The 17,959-nt window shown below is 43.2% G+C and overlaps 1 protein-coding gene across 1 annotated transcript in view; it reads left to right on the top strand.

Moving 5' to 3' along the window:
• Nucleotides 1–2,620: 2,620 nt before the first annotated feature.
• The window catches only part of T265_07948 (hypothetical protein), a gene marked incomplete at both ends in the record, with an annotated part of 39,086 nt that continues 23,747 nt past the window's right edge, over nt 2,621–17,959 (top strand). Inside the window, one exon of the mRNA XM_009173613.1 lies at nt 2,621–2,923. Within this exon, the coding sequence (XP_009171877.1) occupies nt 2,621–2,923 (303 nt within the window). The remainder of the gene's footprint in view (nt 2,924–17,959) is intronic.

Genomic DNA, 17,959 nt, shown 5'->3' with positions numbered 1-17,959 from the left:
TCATGTTGGGACATCTGTTGACTGAGGGGATTTGAACATTTCTGGTTCAGCGGCTTAAATTGATTTCAAAACACTTGCAGTTTTTTTAAAGTATAAAACTGTCTTACCAAAAATAAGCACATAGTCTGCCAGGAACACTGTCTAAGGGTGATAACTGTGGAGCTCTGATTGTATCTTTAATTATTCTGGCAGGGCTACCTGTATTGACACGTGAGCGGTTTGCTGTTTCTCCAGTTTTTGCGTCGTTGCACATATAAGTTATTCTGCTCACGTTTTCATCCTGGCAGCGACTCAAAGCAGCTAGTTTGTTCGGCAACATTCTACAGTCTTCTGATTATCAATGAGCATGCTTTCCGCCTTGGTAATGCATTCAAGACACCTGATTTATCAGCTGACTGATCGTGGTATGTGCCTGGAAAGATGATTCCTTGTTTCGTAATCACACTACAGCTGTGTCCGGAGTGTTCTTCTGAGTTTTTTAAATTCCTTCCTGACATACGTATAATCCTAGTAAAACAGTTTTAAAGAGCCTAGTTCATGGAATACCTTCGTGGCTATTAAGAGCTTTGACTGTTGATAATAATAAAATGATAATCATCCAGCTGTAGCACCCTTTCGGTACCTAACTGCCATGCCTCCCGAAGGTTGCACGAGGGTTGAGATACTGTCAGGTTGCCCAAGCCTAGACAGGGGAAGTCGAGAGGCAGAGATCGGGTTCGAACCACGGACCTTCCGGTCAGTAAGCTCTAACCACTTGGACCACCTCGCCCTTTGACTGTTACAATAAAACGGACGTGCAGTTTTGAAAGACATGACCATTTTTGTACAAAACTCAGCAAATACACTACTTAGATTAGGTTGACTGAGATTCAGCGCCACGGTAGTTTAAAGAAGAAGCCCCTTTATTTTACAAAACAATTTATAGTAGCTGTAAGTATTTCAGATTGATCGATGCCCTCCAAAGTACTGAGTGATCAATGTCAAGTTTACCGGCATATGTAAGAGGACTGATTCGGCGAGCTGAATCACCACCTCGTGGTGCTCACAGAGTAGCCTGGAGGTCAGTTTGGGCGAGCTAAGAGTTCAGCAACTCCAGACAGGACTAACCATTCTGTTTGGTTTCAATGTGCTGGTTACTTTCGAATCATCTGAAGCATCCGAACCAGTTCCAACCAGTACACTGGAGAGTCTCTTTGGGTTCACGTGTGAGGAATGTGGCAAGTGCTGCAACTCGAAAGCTGGCTTGGTAGCCCATCATCGAGTTCACAACAATGAAAGTGTTGGTACGAACACGATTGCCCAATTGGCCTGCGTTGATTGTTCACGCCTTTTACCGGTGAAGATTGGCCTAAGTCAACATCGCCGGTACGTACACTCCACCCAGCACAATGCAGATAAGCTTGGCCGAGTGAAGTTTTCCGGTACCGGCTGGTCCCAACAAGAGTCACAATCGCTCTTGCGCCTGGCCAACAATTTATATCCATCTTGTGGCACGCAAACGCGCTGTTCGCGAGGTTGGAGCAGTATTTTCCTGGTCGACCGGCTATCAGCATCGAAACTGGCATCGAACTGGCACGCACTACATCATCTGTTGGACCTGACCAAACTATCGGTCAAATAGCAGCCTACTTGTCAGAAGCCGATGACTATAGCGTCTGGTTTAAATAAACCATGGATTGGGCCGTGTCACTCTTGGAATCTGCTGACATTTCGCTTGCTAGTGTTGACCCTCTGGCATTTACCCGAGGGTTGCAGTCTGGCACCGCAGCAAGTCCTGTTGCTTCTGGACCTCCACGCCTCCATGACATTTCCACACACTTGGAAAACGGTATCCCGACGCCGTCACCTATCGAATCCCGGTTAACCGAAAGCAGACCCGCTGAGGCAACTACGTCACCATCCAGACCCTTTACCACCAGCGATGGAAAGATGTAGCCACTGCTGTGCTCCAGTGGTCATGGAAAGATCTATACAACGCTAATTGCGGCTCACATCTAGACACCGAGCAGCATTGGAAACGTGCTCTCAGCTCAAAAACACGTGGATAGCCGGCCAAGTCGCATGGTGGTACCATCGGATTGGAGCTTGACGGAGCTAATTACAGGAGAAGAAGCTGGCCATACCATCTGTTTAATGGGCCATTCGTTCCCAGGCCTGGGTAAGCTTACGCACAGGATGCTCCACCGGTTCAATATGCTCGCTGGGTATTTCAACTTACTCAGAGGGTTGTTCCCCACATTTGTGTCACGCCCATATTGATATTGTTCCGAAGGTCTTCGTGTCATCCATTCTTGTCCGTTGCTTTCATGAAGTGCTTGCTGATCGCTGGAGTCGGAGATTGCAACTTCCCTCACTCCACTTTGCATTTCTACATCCAGACGGCTACATCGCTGTTACAAGCCTTGCTTTGTCACTATTCAGTGACTGTTTCTACTCTCAGCTTGGCGTTCGTTGATATCTCGAAAGCGTTTGATTCGGTTTCGCATGACACAATCGTCAGATCTGCCGGGGCATTTGGAGCACAGTCTTATGAGATGATGTATCGGTTTTCTCCAGTTCTGAGGCTCACTGCTACAGAGATGTGCGGCAAGGAGATGCACTCTCCCCATTATTGTTCACCATGACAATCGATGAGGTTCTTGGATTGTCGATGCCGCAACTGGGATACCAGTTTTATGACACCCTAGTAGATGGTTTTAACTTCGCTGACGACTGGGTCGTGTGTGCAGAAGGTCAGGCTCGCCTTATAGAGAAGCTTAAAGCTGCTGCGGTCGAGTTGGGAAGAGCTGGTATGAAGATGAACGCTCGAAAGACGAAAATGATGTTGATTTGTGGGGACGGGAAATTGGGGATGACAGCAGTCTTAGTTGAATCATTTTGCTTCGCCGGGGAAATCATCATCACTCCGGGTCCGACAGACACCGTAACATATTCGGCATCCCCTTTACTCTTAAGGGAAATGATGTCGTTAACCACCGACGGCATCTGCTCCAACTGTTCGATGTGGTGGCTTGTGCCCCTTTGAAGCCGCATCAAAATATGGAGATCACTAGGAACTACCTGATATCGAGGCTGATATTCGCTGGTGCTCGGCCTATTCCACCGAAATACACTCAAAAGTTTGGACAACTGGATCAGGCAATGTATTCGTGGCTGGCTACGTGTACCGAAGGATATCCCGATCAGCTACATCCACGCCGGTAGACAACATGGGGGACTTGGTATCCCAAGTCTGAGTGCAGCAATCCCGATGCACCACCAACCAATGATCATTTCTTATTGAAGGATCTGGTTTCCTCAGTCCGCCAAGGCTGTTATTGGACTGGGACTTCCTAAAGTCACACTCAGTGACTCGTGTTTGCTTGCCACTGTGGGCTCTCTACATAGTTATGCAAAGTGCTGCATGGCGTTGAGTGTACACATTTTCCATTGAATCTTATACCAGATTCAGTACTACGGACACTTTTTGCCTGAGTCTCGACTGTGCTGGCGCTTACCGCGCCTTGGACTGCATTCAACATTATTTGTTCATTCTTCGGCTGTTGGTTTTTACACGCGTGTTTCATTAACAAAATTCTTACATACGATGGGACTCATCTTATCTGACTGGAACTGTTGGTGGCATGACTTTGAATGAGACCGTTCTATCTTTTATCTCATTTTCTCCTGTAACCATTCCGCATTCATCGCTTGGATTCTATTTTTATGTCTGTAACCATTGTTTCCAAAAATAAACGGTAAGAATCTACTCATGCCTAATGAGCAATGCTGAAGTACTTCGAATGGTATTAGGAGAAATAACTCACCCTCGATAGATGAACTGATCACACTGTATAGGTTTTCGCTGGCTTGGCCACGTGCTGCGTATGCCAGTCGACCGACTTCTTCGCATAACGACATGAAGGGTGGAAGAGAGCCAGAGGCGGTCAAACAATGATTTGGCAGCGAAGCATAAAAGCCATTACCAGCAAACACAGCCGCGCTGGTAATTGCCGTCTTCCTGGATGGGGACCCTGAGGCGGGCCGTAAAAATGGTTAGGGACATTGTCATACATGGCCCAGTCGCGCCCTCAATCGCGCTCATGCATCCAAGCTAATGCCTTCACTGCATAGCGCCCTTCCCAATCCCCCCACTTAACAGTCCCCTGACAGTGCTGTATTTACGCACTAATTTGTCAGCTGCCGCCTTCAATGAGGTGCAACCTACCTCACCTCCCTGAATCATCGGTGAACGAAACTGTGGCAGCTACAACCACTGTACGACAAGTATGCGGTTCTTACAGCTGACGGTGATGGTGATAATGATGATGACTCATGCTTAAGAAACCACGTAGAGTGATCTTTAGCTCGTCTGTGTCACTTCCGTAAGTTTGGGGCGTTATTCATAATGGTTAGTTATAAAGTCGGCTTTACACGACCAGTTCGTGCAAGCGAGCTAACTCTGCAGCCCTTTGCAATATATCGGCCACCCGGATGGAGCTGTCTAGGATTCAGGGTTTGTGATCACGATGGACGAACAAGCGTATGCTTCGACTGTTTTTCGTTAGTATGCGCTCAACAAACCCGGAAAGCGAGAACGAAAGAACACCGAATACGTATGTCTTTTCTTCAATTGTTGACTATGAGGCTGGAGATAGCTCAGTGGTCATGGCGCAAGCTTACTACCGGAATGTACCCACTCTAATCATCTCGACTATCCGCGTCCAAGCTTGGCAGTATCTTGGTTCTTGTACTGCCTTCGGTTGACAGTGAGGCACCGAAAAGGTGTCACAGTTGAGCGTTCATTACTTTCATTTTATCAGCCCATAGAACGAAGCAGTGGATTCCCCACATTCCGAGAAGTGAGGTGATGACCAGCTTTCGTGAAAAAGCAGGAAAAACATTATCTGGTAAGGTTCGTTTCACGTATTCACTTTGTTTTACTCAACATTAACGCGGGTACTCAAACAAAATCTTATTCAAACAAAATCGTGAGCTCCGAACGTTTAAATCCTCTTTGGAATATATTAGATGTGATAAGAGGGGATTACCTGAAGTGACTTGTCCTCGAATGCGAACGCTGGGGCGACGAAAAAATCCCCTCCGGCGATAGAGTACAAACATGTTTGTCAGCATACTGTGCATGAAAACAGTGACTAAGTATCCTAATTTTCTGTGAAACTCTAAAACTTGGTGAAGCTTTCGTTCACCTGTTGTTAACACGGAAATCGAAATATTGCACCCTCTGGATCACACAGCAGCTCTTAAAAGAACGCATAGTCGTTTCTAACACGGCTGATGTGGTTCTTGCGCATTTCAAATGCGAGCTGACGAATACTGTCGAGAAGCTACTTACAACTAAGACAAGGTAATCAACCCTCAGTTCATCTTTGAGAGTAGAGTATCTGCTAAAAAGAGGTCAGTAAGGGTAATATTTTCGTTAGTCGATGCTAGCATGCTGGTGAATACAGTGATAGAGTTAATACTTCGTTTGAACCCTGGGAAAGAGCCAAAAATGTTGCACAAACAATGTGCATCGCGCAGTCAAGACTTTTGACAACTGCTGAAAGGCTGTTTGTCCAGTAAAAGTAATTATACATTCACTTATTTAACCGTGTGCTCTGACGTTCATGTGATAACGGTATTTTTACTATTCCTGTTCTGAAGGGGGAGGGGGAACCACCCGATCAGTGGGGCTTGATGAAAGGGTCAAAAACGAATGACAATTTCTGGTTTAAAGTCACGGTATTGCGATAAAACCCTTTCGAGCAAAGCGACTTTTATATATCAGCAGTTTCTGTCAGGGCCGGAAGATCCTACCTGATTTGGGGGATGATCATAAGCTGCAGGAATGACGTTGCGTCGTGGGATTTTGCAGGATTTTCGTTCCAATTCCGTTCTCACATGTATGTTTGCTTTCATAAAATGAAATCCCCAGGTTTTGCAGGTCTCGATTTCGAGTACTTGCACACCCTTAGCGCTGGTTTGTCTACCGTTTTATTATATGTCTGAACGGTCGATGCTCTGAGTGGTATTCAGTAGTACATATAGTGTATGAGTTTTTCCTTCGAACAGTAGCAGACACCTGGTTTTTTGTGTCAGCTATTCAGAATCGAATGAGTGAAATTCGGTAGATATCCAGCTAGCTGGCATTTCCCGTCTGGTTAGTGGCTTTACGTCATTCATGTATTTTACATCAAATGCCGAGACGAGGTCATTTCAATTGTCATAATCATTCCACAAATTCGGTACACATAGGGTCGATTTTTTTCAAAGTTGTATGATAAATAATCGTTCAGCCGTAACACCCTCTCGGTGCCTAGCTACCGTGCCATCCGAAGGAAGCACGGGGGCTGGGATGCTGCCAAGTTGCCCAAGCCCAGACAGAGGCCTAGGCAGAGGTCGGGTTCGAACCACGGACCCTTCGGTCAGTAAATTCGCGCTCCAACCTATAAACTCACGAACCAATAAATTTCGGATGCATGAAAAATTCACCATCGTGCCTTTCTCTCCCAGTGTATAGAGACATAATCTATTCATGGTTCTGTTGGTGGGGGGGGAGGGTTACACCATGAAAACGGTGGTAAAAAAGACAGGGAAATCGCGTCATTGAAACGGACAGTGATGTTAGTATAGCAGAATGACAAGCTGGTCGGAGATCAGAATTAGTGAAACGGTAGAACTTGGTGAGAATCGTATTCTGTGCGTCAGCCTTAGTGATCGGAGTTCGGTCCCGACCATGCAGCACGATGGGAGCGATAACTGAGTTCCTTGTTAAACAAATGTGACAAGTCTAATGAATTCGTTATGATCCGGGTGATTGCCTCTAATCTACGCTTCGATCAGTGACGTTTTTCAGGCAGGCTGACCCAAGAAATATCCGAGAGCCACAATGTTTCTGTAGACAGAAGGCCTAACGAAATAAATGATTCTGGCTTAGAACGGGTTGCTATAGCGTCACTATTTATGACAGGAACACGCGTAAAGTGGCCGTACAGAAGTTCGGATTTGTTTAAGGCCAGGTGATTTTAGTCGAACAATGAGTCTCCACTCAAGGCTGTTTGAACCGCGCAACAATTTTAACACTCGATATGCACGGCCAAGACTTAAACGTTTCCTAATTTAAAACATTTGCCGTAATTTTCGGTTAAATTAGGGACGCTATGTATTTATAGTTTATCCTGTGGATAAAAGGACAGATTAGGTCCACAACCACCAACCCACCGCTACGCACTACTACGCTCCACAATAACGCACTGATGATGTCACCTCGATTGGTGATGAAACGTTTGCAATCAAATTGCCCAGCTCAGCGAACAAGCCAACGACCACAGATTAGGTCCATTAAGGCAGCTGCACGCTACTGAAAGGGAACGGTATGGATACATTAGACTAACTAGTAAACAGAAATTAGTGATTATCGATCGTGTGAAGTACACTAAGACAGGCTATTTGGACAAAAGTCATATGGCAAGTACAGACCTGAAACTTGTAAAGCAGTAGCTGAAAAGATGCTTTTCTAGTGAAAAAAAGATCTACAACTGTTCAGTCGGGTTGTCACATATTGATTTTATTCATCTATTCAGGCGAATAACTAGCTTGATTAAACAGTACCCTGGCAATAACTGGTACAGGAATAGACCGAATGAACTAATTCATGCCTCATGTTCATATTGGGTTTGATGACGGTTTTCATTTATAATCACGAGTTCACCCTCTGCAGAGCCCGCGTTTCAAACTATTCAGTCCGGTCGTGCGAACCTATTTCAGTTTGGTCCCCGGGGGATCGAGCTGATAAGATCTTGGCTGAATAATTGATTAAGTGGATTCGATGCATTGTTGGCGCGCTTGCATTGTTTATTTTTTTCAGTAATGATGTTACTAATAGGTAATAATCACTCAGCTCCAACGTCCTTTGGTCCATAACTGCCATGCCACGCGAAGGAAGCACGAAGGCAGAGCAACTAACAAGTTCCCAAGTCTAGAATGCAGTATTCCGGTTGCAGCATTCCATGTCTAGCTCAAAATGGCGTAAACAGAGGGGTGGCCAACACTTGACTTGGCAGAGGAGTATGAAGGATATCACGAAACGCTTGGATGCTGTCGGTGCTACTAGCCTTACAGGATGGGGACCACGTGATCCTCACTGTGCCTGGCTTTCAAATAAATCATGGTTGTACTGTAGTGAAGCATCGGTGTAGAACACTGATGTCATGTTGTCGATGATGATTCTGGATGCAGAGGTCTGGTTCGAACTGCGGACCATTCCGATGAGAGGATGAACTGCGTAGCCAATGGAGTCAGCATTCACATGTTTTGGTAATTCGATTCGAGAATCGGAAACGTGAAGGAGACCTGAGTTCCCGACCAGTACGATCACACAATCATCATATCCTATGAAGGCCCTTATGTCTTGGTATCTTGTCCGCATTGTTCGACCTTGACTGATAGTTTTCAACAAGTTTTCAGTTAACGAACGCGATAAAGCTGTCTATGTTGAGAAGACGAGATAGGCATTGTTGATTTTTAGAAAACTCCAGAGGTTGTCAGAACTGTATGTTCCTCACCCCAGGTCAGTGCAGAAGGAAACCGTGGCACTGTCAGAACGCCAAACTGTAAGAGTTTTTATGGGAATAGAGGGTAAAACTGTACGCCATAAAAGTAAAGGTAGGATAAGTTTTTTCTTTGCGTTTCAAGTTTGTTTCGTTGAATAAGAGATCCCGTATAGTTCTTCGTTTCGGTGCAATGCTGTTGGTTTAGCGCGCAGGCCGCGCCATGCTGGAATATCAAACGTGTTAATCAAACCATCGTATTTACTTCTAACTGTCCCGTGATGGAGTCTACTGTGCCAGATAAACAGTTTCTAGCGTTTCACTACTGAAGGGTTGTTGATGGTGGCAAATTCGCGAACTGCCCAAAGACCTAATTGAGTCTCTCCAAAGGTCAGTTCGCTAGCGAAAACGTTGGAATTTGAAAGGGATCTTTGTCCCCTGGAAACTATGCAAAATCATAGTAACACAAGTGTAACAAAATTAAACAGATAAAGTTTCACCACCAATCACAAATTTGTAAGGGAATTTAGTTGGTTAAAGAGTACTATAATCGTGGCCAGATGATTGAATTGCAGTCACTTTCCTGCAAATCCACCCTTTACTGATCAATCTGAAGTCTCATTATCCGGAACTATTTTTGTTACCATTTTTAACGAAGCATTTTTAGTACCGTGGGAAAATTTGATGGAATTTAGCCACGAATTTACCACGAATTTGGCGGATTAATATGCTGTGTGCATTTGAAATGAATCAAAATGCTTAGTTTTTCTTAAAAGAGCACTATTCCAAATGTGTCTAAACGCTACACTACACAAGTCTTTCTGGTATAACCTTTCAAACAGTCGCAGTTGCAAAAACACCAAAGGCTTACTTATGCTTTTGGAAACAGGTTTTAAACAATGAGTTAATCCATTAGCGCGTAGGAACTTTAATTTTTGACGTTTCAGGAAACAGGAACATATTCATAACGTTACTTTTCAAAATGTAAGCTTCGGTTTGTGATGTGCTTTGCAGATCACTTTGTCGAAATTTGGGATATCCAAGACAACCGTAGGTGCTAAAATTGACACTCAGTCTTCTTTCATATTTGGCGGGAATGTTCAAATTCAACAATTCTTCCTGAACAGATCATCTTTAGCCTCAGTGGTAACAATGACCAGGATATGACTAGGAATTTTGTAAGATTAAAGAACGTCGGCGACTTGCAGCACGTCAATCTTGAATCCTAACGGCAGCTGAACGTCAATACACAATGGGACAGATAACCGTTTACTCAAGTTTTGGTCCAAAAAATATATCTACTATAGGTTAAAATAAACACACGTAAACAAATTTATATAATCTTTGTAATGTACTACTCATAAGGTTGCTGAAAATCCGTCGACAAGCCCTAAGAACATCACAAACGAGAGATTCAGCTGAGTTTCAGGTGAGTCTCTCGAAAAGTCAAATTAGTTTCCAAATGAGTGTATATTTGAGTGTATATCATATATATATCATCATACATGTTATGTGATTGGAACAAGATCTGTTCAGTCCGATACACACATAGATAATGGGAAGGCCAAGAGTAGAAGCTTGGACATTAGCGCCGGTTTCGAAAACTACAAATTTAGCGTTAGAGACAATTTGACCGGCAGATCCACGGGCCTTGGTAGGGCCAGAGACTTGAAGTGAAGCATTTGGGTAGGTTGTCGTGGTCAAATTGCAGTTGCTTCGGCCACTTCGTCTGATGTCTTTCGTATGGTTTGATGTCAATTGGTAGAGCATACTGACCAGATCTACCGAACTAGTCCGGCGACTGGTGTCGATCCAGCGCACGGTCACGTAATTCATCCTGCTTCCCTGATGGCGTGTGTTCAGTAGGCCTTAGTGCAATGCGCAAAAATATGGGAATGAATCTACACAGACAAATCTTAGGAAAGTACTTTATCCCTAAATTTGGTGTTGAGCATCTTACAGATACTGTCCGTTTTGCTCTCTTGACCGACGCGTAAATCTTCAGAGTGCTAAACTATGGATGGCTATTCACTCTGCGAAAAGAATGACGTCAATAACCAAACCTATTGCAACCGGCTCCTTATGTCATCTTCAAGCGTGTCTGCCTGACAATCTGATGTCCATTTCATATGATTCGAGTTCTCTTTGAACTAGGGAAATTCTGTCAGAAGAATTCGGAACGAACATAAAATATTGATTATCCGACCGTCAGGATGAACAAACGAAGTGCTTCAAAGAGCAGAGGTGATTCAAGAGAAACGAACACCTATAATGAAACCAGCTTCATCAGAGGATGTGTTTAAATAAGGTTCTAATCCTCGTCCTCATCTGGTATTATGTGACCTGTGACCACATGGAGAATATACCTCCTGCCAAGGACTACATTTCTGGTCGTTGACTTGTTCGCTGAGCTGGGCAATTTGATTGCAAACGTTTTGTCACCAATCGAGTTGACAACGTCTGTGCGTTATTGGGGAGCGTAGTGGTGCCACGAGTCGCTGAACGGTTAAGTGTTCAAACCACTAGCCAGGAGGTCGCGGGTTTGAGTCTCTTCGGAGTTTCGTGAGATGCGCACTACTGACGATTCCCAATAAGGACGAAACAGCTGCGATCAGTGCTCCTCGGCTTTTCAGCATAGATTGGCTTCACTTACAGTATTTTATACTCTGTTAACTTAATCTTTACTAGTTTGTTTATAAAAAAAAGTGCATCGTTACAATGCATGTGTGATTATTCTTACTTTTAACTTCCCTTGTGCGACCCAGCGTCCTCGAATAGGTTGCTTATAATAGGACCACAACTGTGACTGAGTTCCAAGGTATGTTGACCCTCAGCTGCCTATCAAAATCTTGTAGATCCAAACCATGTTGTAACTTCTTATGTTCGATTTATTGTGTGTCTAAACACAACATTGTGTTTTTTCTCGTCCGCTTTCCGTTCGGTAGCACTGGACGTGAGTTTCTTCTTTTAAAGTGCTCAGAAACACTGTTAGTCCTTGACTGTGCCGGACGCTGACCCCACTACAGAGGCTCATTCTGGACTGATTTGCATCTGATTAGATGAACAACTTTGCACAGAGAAAGACGCCATTAGTCACCCGACGTGCCAAACGTGTTGATCCATGGATTAGTCAGTCCGAAATTCTTGGTCACACAGCACCAGGAGTTTGAAATTTGTCGGAGTTCTATGACAACATGTCTAGAAGAAGATGTCTGATGTACTTGAAATGGGCAATCGCCCATATGGAGCTGAAATCCCTCAGGCAGTTCGGGAAAACCCACTTTTCACGTGGTCTTCTTCCCGTGAATCACATTCATTGTCCGTGTCTAGCAATCAACAACTTTCGTAGAAATATCACAACACCGGAGAACTTAACTCAGCTGAACTGCGATGCTCAAATAACGTGAAAAATTTCCATTTCTTTTGAATCTGGAAAAGGTAAAATTCAACAGATGGACAGACAGAGCTGTTTTCTCACGGCATGATGTACCAATAAATGATTCACAAAAGAAATAGGACAGCAGATTAATGAAATGCTTTTTTTTACTTGGGATATTCACGGGCTAAAAATCCCACAAATGCGACGCTTTTGTTTGTTACTAACGTATGAATCCAATTTCAAAGCTGTTGTTTCGCATTTTAGGGAAACATGTCATTATGTTTACCAAAAGAAACGAACGCGATTCAATCTCGTGTGATATAATAACTAACAATAATATTCGATGGTCTTTATCCGAGGCTAATCTCCATGTAGTTTAAGTTAAACGGGCACCTGTCGTATTAGATAGATTTAAGGTCTATTGTTGCTTCTGAATGAATAAGTGGCGTCGGGGGTTCTCATATCGTATTTTTTCAGTGCGGATCCCATGCTCCTATGTCGATGGCTTAGATCTGGTTGACTTCTCTGCAAGAAAGGATCTATAACTCGCTGGTTTCTCCACGAACCTTTCTACATTTCTAACCAGAAAAGCATGGGATAACCTTAATGTCGCACGCAAAAATTGGCGACCCGCGGATCTAGAGGCTCATTCTGATTTTCAACCATGCAAGTATACAATCCATTTAGCTGTAGCTACGCCAACCTGCCTTGCAAGAATTCGTCAAACGAGCTTCCGGGACACACTGAAATGATTGGATGTGTTACCGTGTATCAAGGGCGCGAAAGTTGAGTAAAATTTGTCCTTAGTAACTCTGTTTAAAGATGAAAAAGCTTGATTTATACTAAACGGGACTCTCTAATGCTAAACTGTTTGATATGAAGTTGATTCTATTTAGCAAGTGAACGCGATTAGAGCAAACTTAGGACCTAAATTTGAATTTGACCAGAGTACTGAGCAGTCTACTAATGGCGGTGAAAATGAGGCCAAGGAAGCACTCGAGCCGCCGCTGAACAAACAATGACAACAGTTTCACTTATTTGTAGAGGAATGACATGCATATTACCGACGTCTTTCGCGGTTCCACCTTACTCTTAAGAAAAACAAGGTGTTTGGGGTATCTGGCTGCAACCAATTAGAATAAAAGGAACGTGATATCTGTTCATGGACATAACGTACGACTATTTACCGCCTTGATGTTTGCTAAAGTGACATTTCTTGGAAGTAGCCTGTAGGTACTAGAAATCCTGTGATCACCTGAGAAATTGGCTATTCTTGGAACCCCATTTATTTTTCAGACTTGCTTTCAGTCATCTAACAATGCCATGCGCACAAGTCGTTTTCCCGGATGAATCTTGGGTTCAGCGTGCACAAATGAATTTCCCAAAATCAGGTAGATAAGACCAGTGATACTGGTTTTTCCTCCCATGTAACTCAATAAACTGGAAACGGACATCTCATATTTTTAAATTCCATATAAATTATTTGCAACATCTATCCATTCATCAAATAAAACAGTGATATAAAACCAACAACAAAGTAGGTCTTACGAAAAAACAACAAAATTTGATGGCGACCATTTCGAGCGTCTGAGGGATAATATAATTCAAAAAAATTCCGGATATATTTAAATGGAGTAAAAGTGCATTTTTTGCAGCAAAACCATGCATTACTATGTGATCCATGGAAAAGGACGAGAAGATTTTGATTACCGCTTCGAACCCTGTGATTGTTTGTGGCTTCAAGGATTTTCACGAATAAAACCACATGTCGGGTGCTTGGAATGTGGCCAAGGAACATTGAGAAGGACCACTCTCTTCGCTTCAGTTAGATTCCAAAAAGCACAGAAGTTCCAAATGGTTTCGTAGTAGTTGTGACTACAGAGGGACGCCCCATTTGATTCCAAGTTATCCTCCTCGGTAGCTAGGACACCGTCCATTTAGGAGGACTGAACCCGTGTCCATTCTGCTTGTGTTCCCCAACGCTAGCGAGCACATATATTCAGGTGGTGCGTTCTGCGATTAAATTGTACCACAACTTTCACATATCGTTAGTAGTGATGACAGTGCAACGTAGGAGCCACATCTATTTAGAATATGCAGGTAGTTAGGTCAAACCGCATATGTACAAACGTTCGATTTGGAAAGAAACTGCTGACTTGTGGTCCGATGATACAAGATAAAAAACTTAACGTTTCAGAAATTGAAATATCACGCGTGTATATGAGGATGAGTTGGCAATAAAGTCCAACTAAATCTAGATGCAAGATCTGTACAGATCAGTGAGAGTACTGTGAAGGCCCAAGTTACCCCACATCAAATGAAATAGCGGTCTTCATTAAGGGCACTACTCAAGGTTGCTGAAAACTCTTCGACAGCCCACGACCGGTTTTGTTCTTCCTGAAGCTCATCAGGTGGGCGCAGTCCCCGAGTTTCTGTCAACCTTATGATCTACTTGAACCCAAATTGGACTGTTTTCGAGAAATACACTAATTTGCAAATCCATTTGATTTTCACGAGAGACTCAACTGAATCTCTCGTTAAGGATATTCTACAACTGAATGTGCTGCACCACAGGCCGCGCATGATTCAGCTGGCACGATATTCGAGGTATCGCAATATATTTTCATGTGTGCAACACATTCAGTTTTGGAATATCATAAATTCAGTTCAATTTCTTGTGAAAACCAAATTGATTTGCGAATTAGTGTATTTCTCGGAAACCGCGATTTGTTCCTCACCTCGACCACCGCCATGTGTTATTTTAACAACCGTTAGCTTCTGCGTGGATGTTTTTATGCCGTTATTCTACACTGAGACATAACGTTTCTGGTTTATTTTTGTGTATCACAATAATTCGATCAATCCAGAGACTGCTGTTGTTAAGAAGCATTTTACGATTTTCCTCTGAAGATTTTGTTAAATTCCGTAATCATCCAGAATATTTTTTTAGCACTGATCATAAATCATTTGCGCAGCAGAATTCACCGTTACATGTGACGATAGATGCCTTAACTTGCGTATAATCGGTCGATTGACAAAGGTTCGTTGGAAGCATGCAACAAACAGGTTTTTTGATAAAGAGGATCTGAGGCTTGGAGTCAAAAATACGATGATGATGATGACGATGATGATGATGATGACATTAATGATGATGATGATGATGATGATGATGATGATGATGATGATGATGATGATGATGATTGAGTACTTTGTCACACTCGCCTCTAATCAGTTTGCAAGTTTCTCAAAAGTTCGAGCTACTATGGCTGGTTTTAGTGAAAAGCGGCTGCGCGTTCTAAAATGAAATTTTCCAGTACAACAGACAAGTCGGGGGTTCAAAATACCCTGGAGTTTCGTGTGAATACACTGCTGGCGTCTAGGGGTGAAACAGTGCTTCTTGGCTTTTTAGCATTGACTGTCGTCATTCAAAGACAACAGCTCAATTGGAAGTTTGCGAATCCCTTTACATCAGCCAGATTTAGATGGTACAGTTCGACTGTGAACTTTATTCATTGCAACTAATTTATTATCGAGAAAACATTTCCGTACTTTCGAAAGAAACTGGAACAAATTATTTCTCATTTATTTTGTATATATTTTTGGAGGTCCCTTTTCAGTAAAATGAGTGAAACGTTTTGGATGAGAAAATTTGCAGTACGGGTTTAGGACAAACGAGGTAATTCGTATTACACCAGTCATGGGACACGCATTGAAATAACGATGACGTAAGCATTACAAAGTGACAGAGGAAACGTTGTGCAGGAATGTAATTCACCGGACTTTTTATCACGTAAAATAAGCATCGCAATGCATTTGGCCAGAAAAGCATTCCACTGACAGTGGCATAACCCATTTGTCGGTATTCATGTGGTCGTCCCGCGGAGTGGACAGCTGCTTGAGGGAAACGTGGTCGCCCCGCGGAGTGGACAGCTGCTTGAGGGAAAGTATTCTGGTTATTTTGCGTGTCTGCTGAGCCGAATCTGCGCGGTGCTAAATTTACGGCCAGTTTGTTAGTAGCTACCATTCGGGATGGTTGGACCAGTGGGCATCATCTTCTGAATTAGTTATTCAAGGGGCTCAAAGGTACAGCTTATAGGCATCTAATTTCTAAATTTCTGTTTTATTCATAAACAAATTGGTGATTAGCTGGATATCCCGGTTTGCAATCGATACTGTTTCTTATGTCATACTCGCCTGAATTCATTTGAAAAGCATATCTTCGGAAGGACTTTGCGCTGTACGGATATTTCGCTATTGCAGGTTTTTCGTTTCATATGGCTACTAATATGTCAGCTTGCGTTTCTTTAGGGATGTTTCACAAGGCAGAAATTTTCCAGAGCAAGCTACACCCACCCAAGGATGATCTTCATATCTCTTCGTGGCTATTCCAAGTTGGTAAATATGCTGGGTAAGGGTGTAGTTTTTTTGCCGCGCAAAAAGGTCAAAAGATTTCGATTGTGTCTCAACCGAACGTGGTTTCCATAATATACTTTCAGTGCGACACTCCCGGGGAAGGCTTTAGATAAAGCTCTGCTGTTTATGTGTAGGTTTCGCCGCGCAAAAAGGTCAAAAGATTTCGATTGTGTCTCAACCGAACGTGGTTTCCATAATATACTTTCAGTGCGACATGCCCGGGGAAGGCTTTAGATAAAGCTCTGCTGTTTATTGTTTATTGGTAAGCCGTTCTTGAACCCTGCTGCTGCTGATGATGATATACTTTATATGAGATTTTTCATTCTGAAGTTGCCAACGAGGTACACGAGCTTCATTAACCATTAAAAAGTATCGATTGTGCATGCGAGTGTTCAGTTTTACACTTTCTAGCGAGGCGCTCAGCGACAATTGACTTGTTGTCTATGGTCACCGGGCTTGTTTGTCATCGTTCATCAGACAAAACAGATTCTTAGCGTTAGATGCGCCCTAGCCTCAACACACCCAAACACCCGGGTGATTCACGAAACCTATCCGCGGGTTTTGGTGGGCTGACAAGTGAACCGGTGTGTGGTTGGTTCTGGTTCCCTTACTGAGATTATCCAATGGTCGAAATCGGATTGTACAAATATCGCAATGAGGTTTTCCAGGACTCCCACGAATCTACTCCTCCCAATTTTCGCTATAAAATTCACCAGAGAGGCTGGTGAACGGAATACTTAAGCAACCGGGTTCTTCAAGGCTTCGTGCATTCTTTTGTTTTGATTGATAGTATAGGCTCATGAGGTAAATGCTCCATACCCAAAAAAACACAGCCTGTGGCTGCGTGAATTTTTCATCTAAAACTTTGGACAGAACATGAACTTCGCTGATCAGAGAAGTTTGACGGAGACGGCTGTTATCCAAATATACCATTGAAGTGGAGAACGATAAAACACAGAATTTAACAGTCATAGCTGATGTAATGGTTGATCTTTAGATTTCACTGGACGCAGAGACTTGCTTTGTGATTATAAGTGAAGAGTGAACGGACGCTTCATGAGGTTGCTGAAAACTCTTCGACAGCCCACAACCGTTTTTTCCCGGAATCTCATCAGGTAGGCGCAGTCCCCGAGTTTCCGTCAAACTTATGTCCTACTTGAACCCAAATTGGACTGTTTTCGAGAAATACACTCATTTGCAAATCAATTAATCAATCAACTGAATCTCTCGTTAAGGATATTCTACAACTGAATGTGCTGCACACAGGGCGCCTCATGATTCAGTTGGCACGTTATTCGAGATATCCCAGTATATTTTCATGAAGTTACCCACTCACCTAATTGATTTGCAAATGAGTGTATTTCTGGAAAATGGAGTTCATCTGTTCGAAAGTGTCTTCAGTTCACTAGTAACATGGAATTGCCAAACTGATGGTGGCAGTTTTCGTACAGTGCATGAAATTAGGTTTGTCGGAATTGGGTAGGGAGCTGTTTGAAATTTGATGAGAATACCCAATGAAAATGTGTTCTAGTCATTAATGAAGAATGCCGAAATTGGGGACTAATTTACTGTTTAATGAACTAATGAAACTGCGTGCCTGGTAGAAGTTATTGGTTAATTCGTCAGGAGCTTTAAT

Source organism: Opisthorchis viverrini (assembly GCF_000715545.1).
Source record: "Opisthorchis viverrini unplaced genomic scaffold opera_v5_194, whole genome shotgun sequence".
Lineage (NCBI taxonomy): Eukaryota > Metazoa > Platyhelminthes > Trematoda > Opisthorchiida > Opisthorchiidae > Opisthorchis > Opisthorchis viverrini.
The sequence above is the reverse complement of the archived record's forward strand: the minus strand, read 5'-3'. Positions and strand labels throughout refer to the sequence as shown.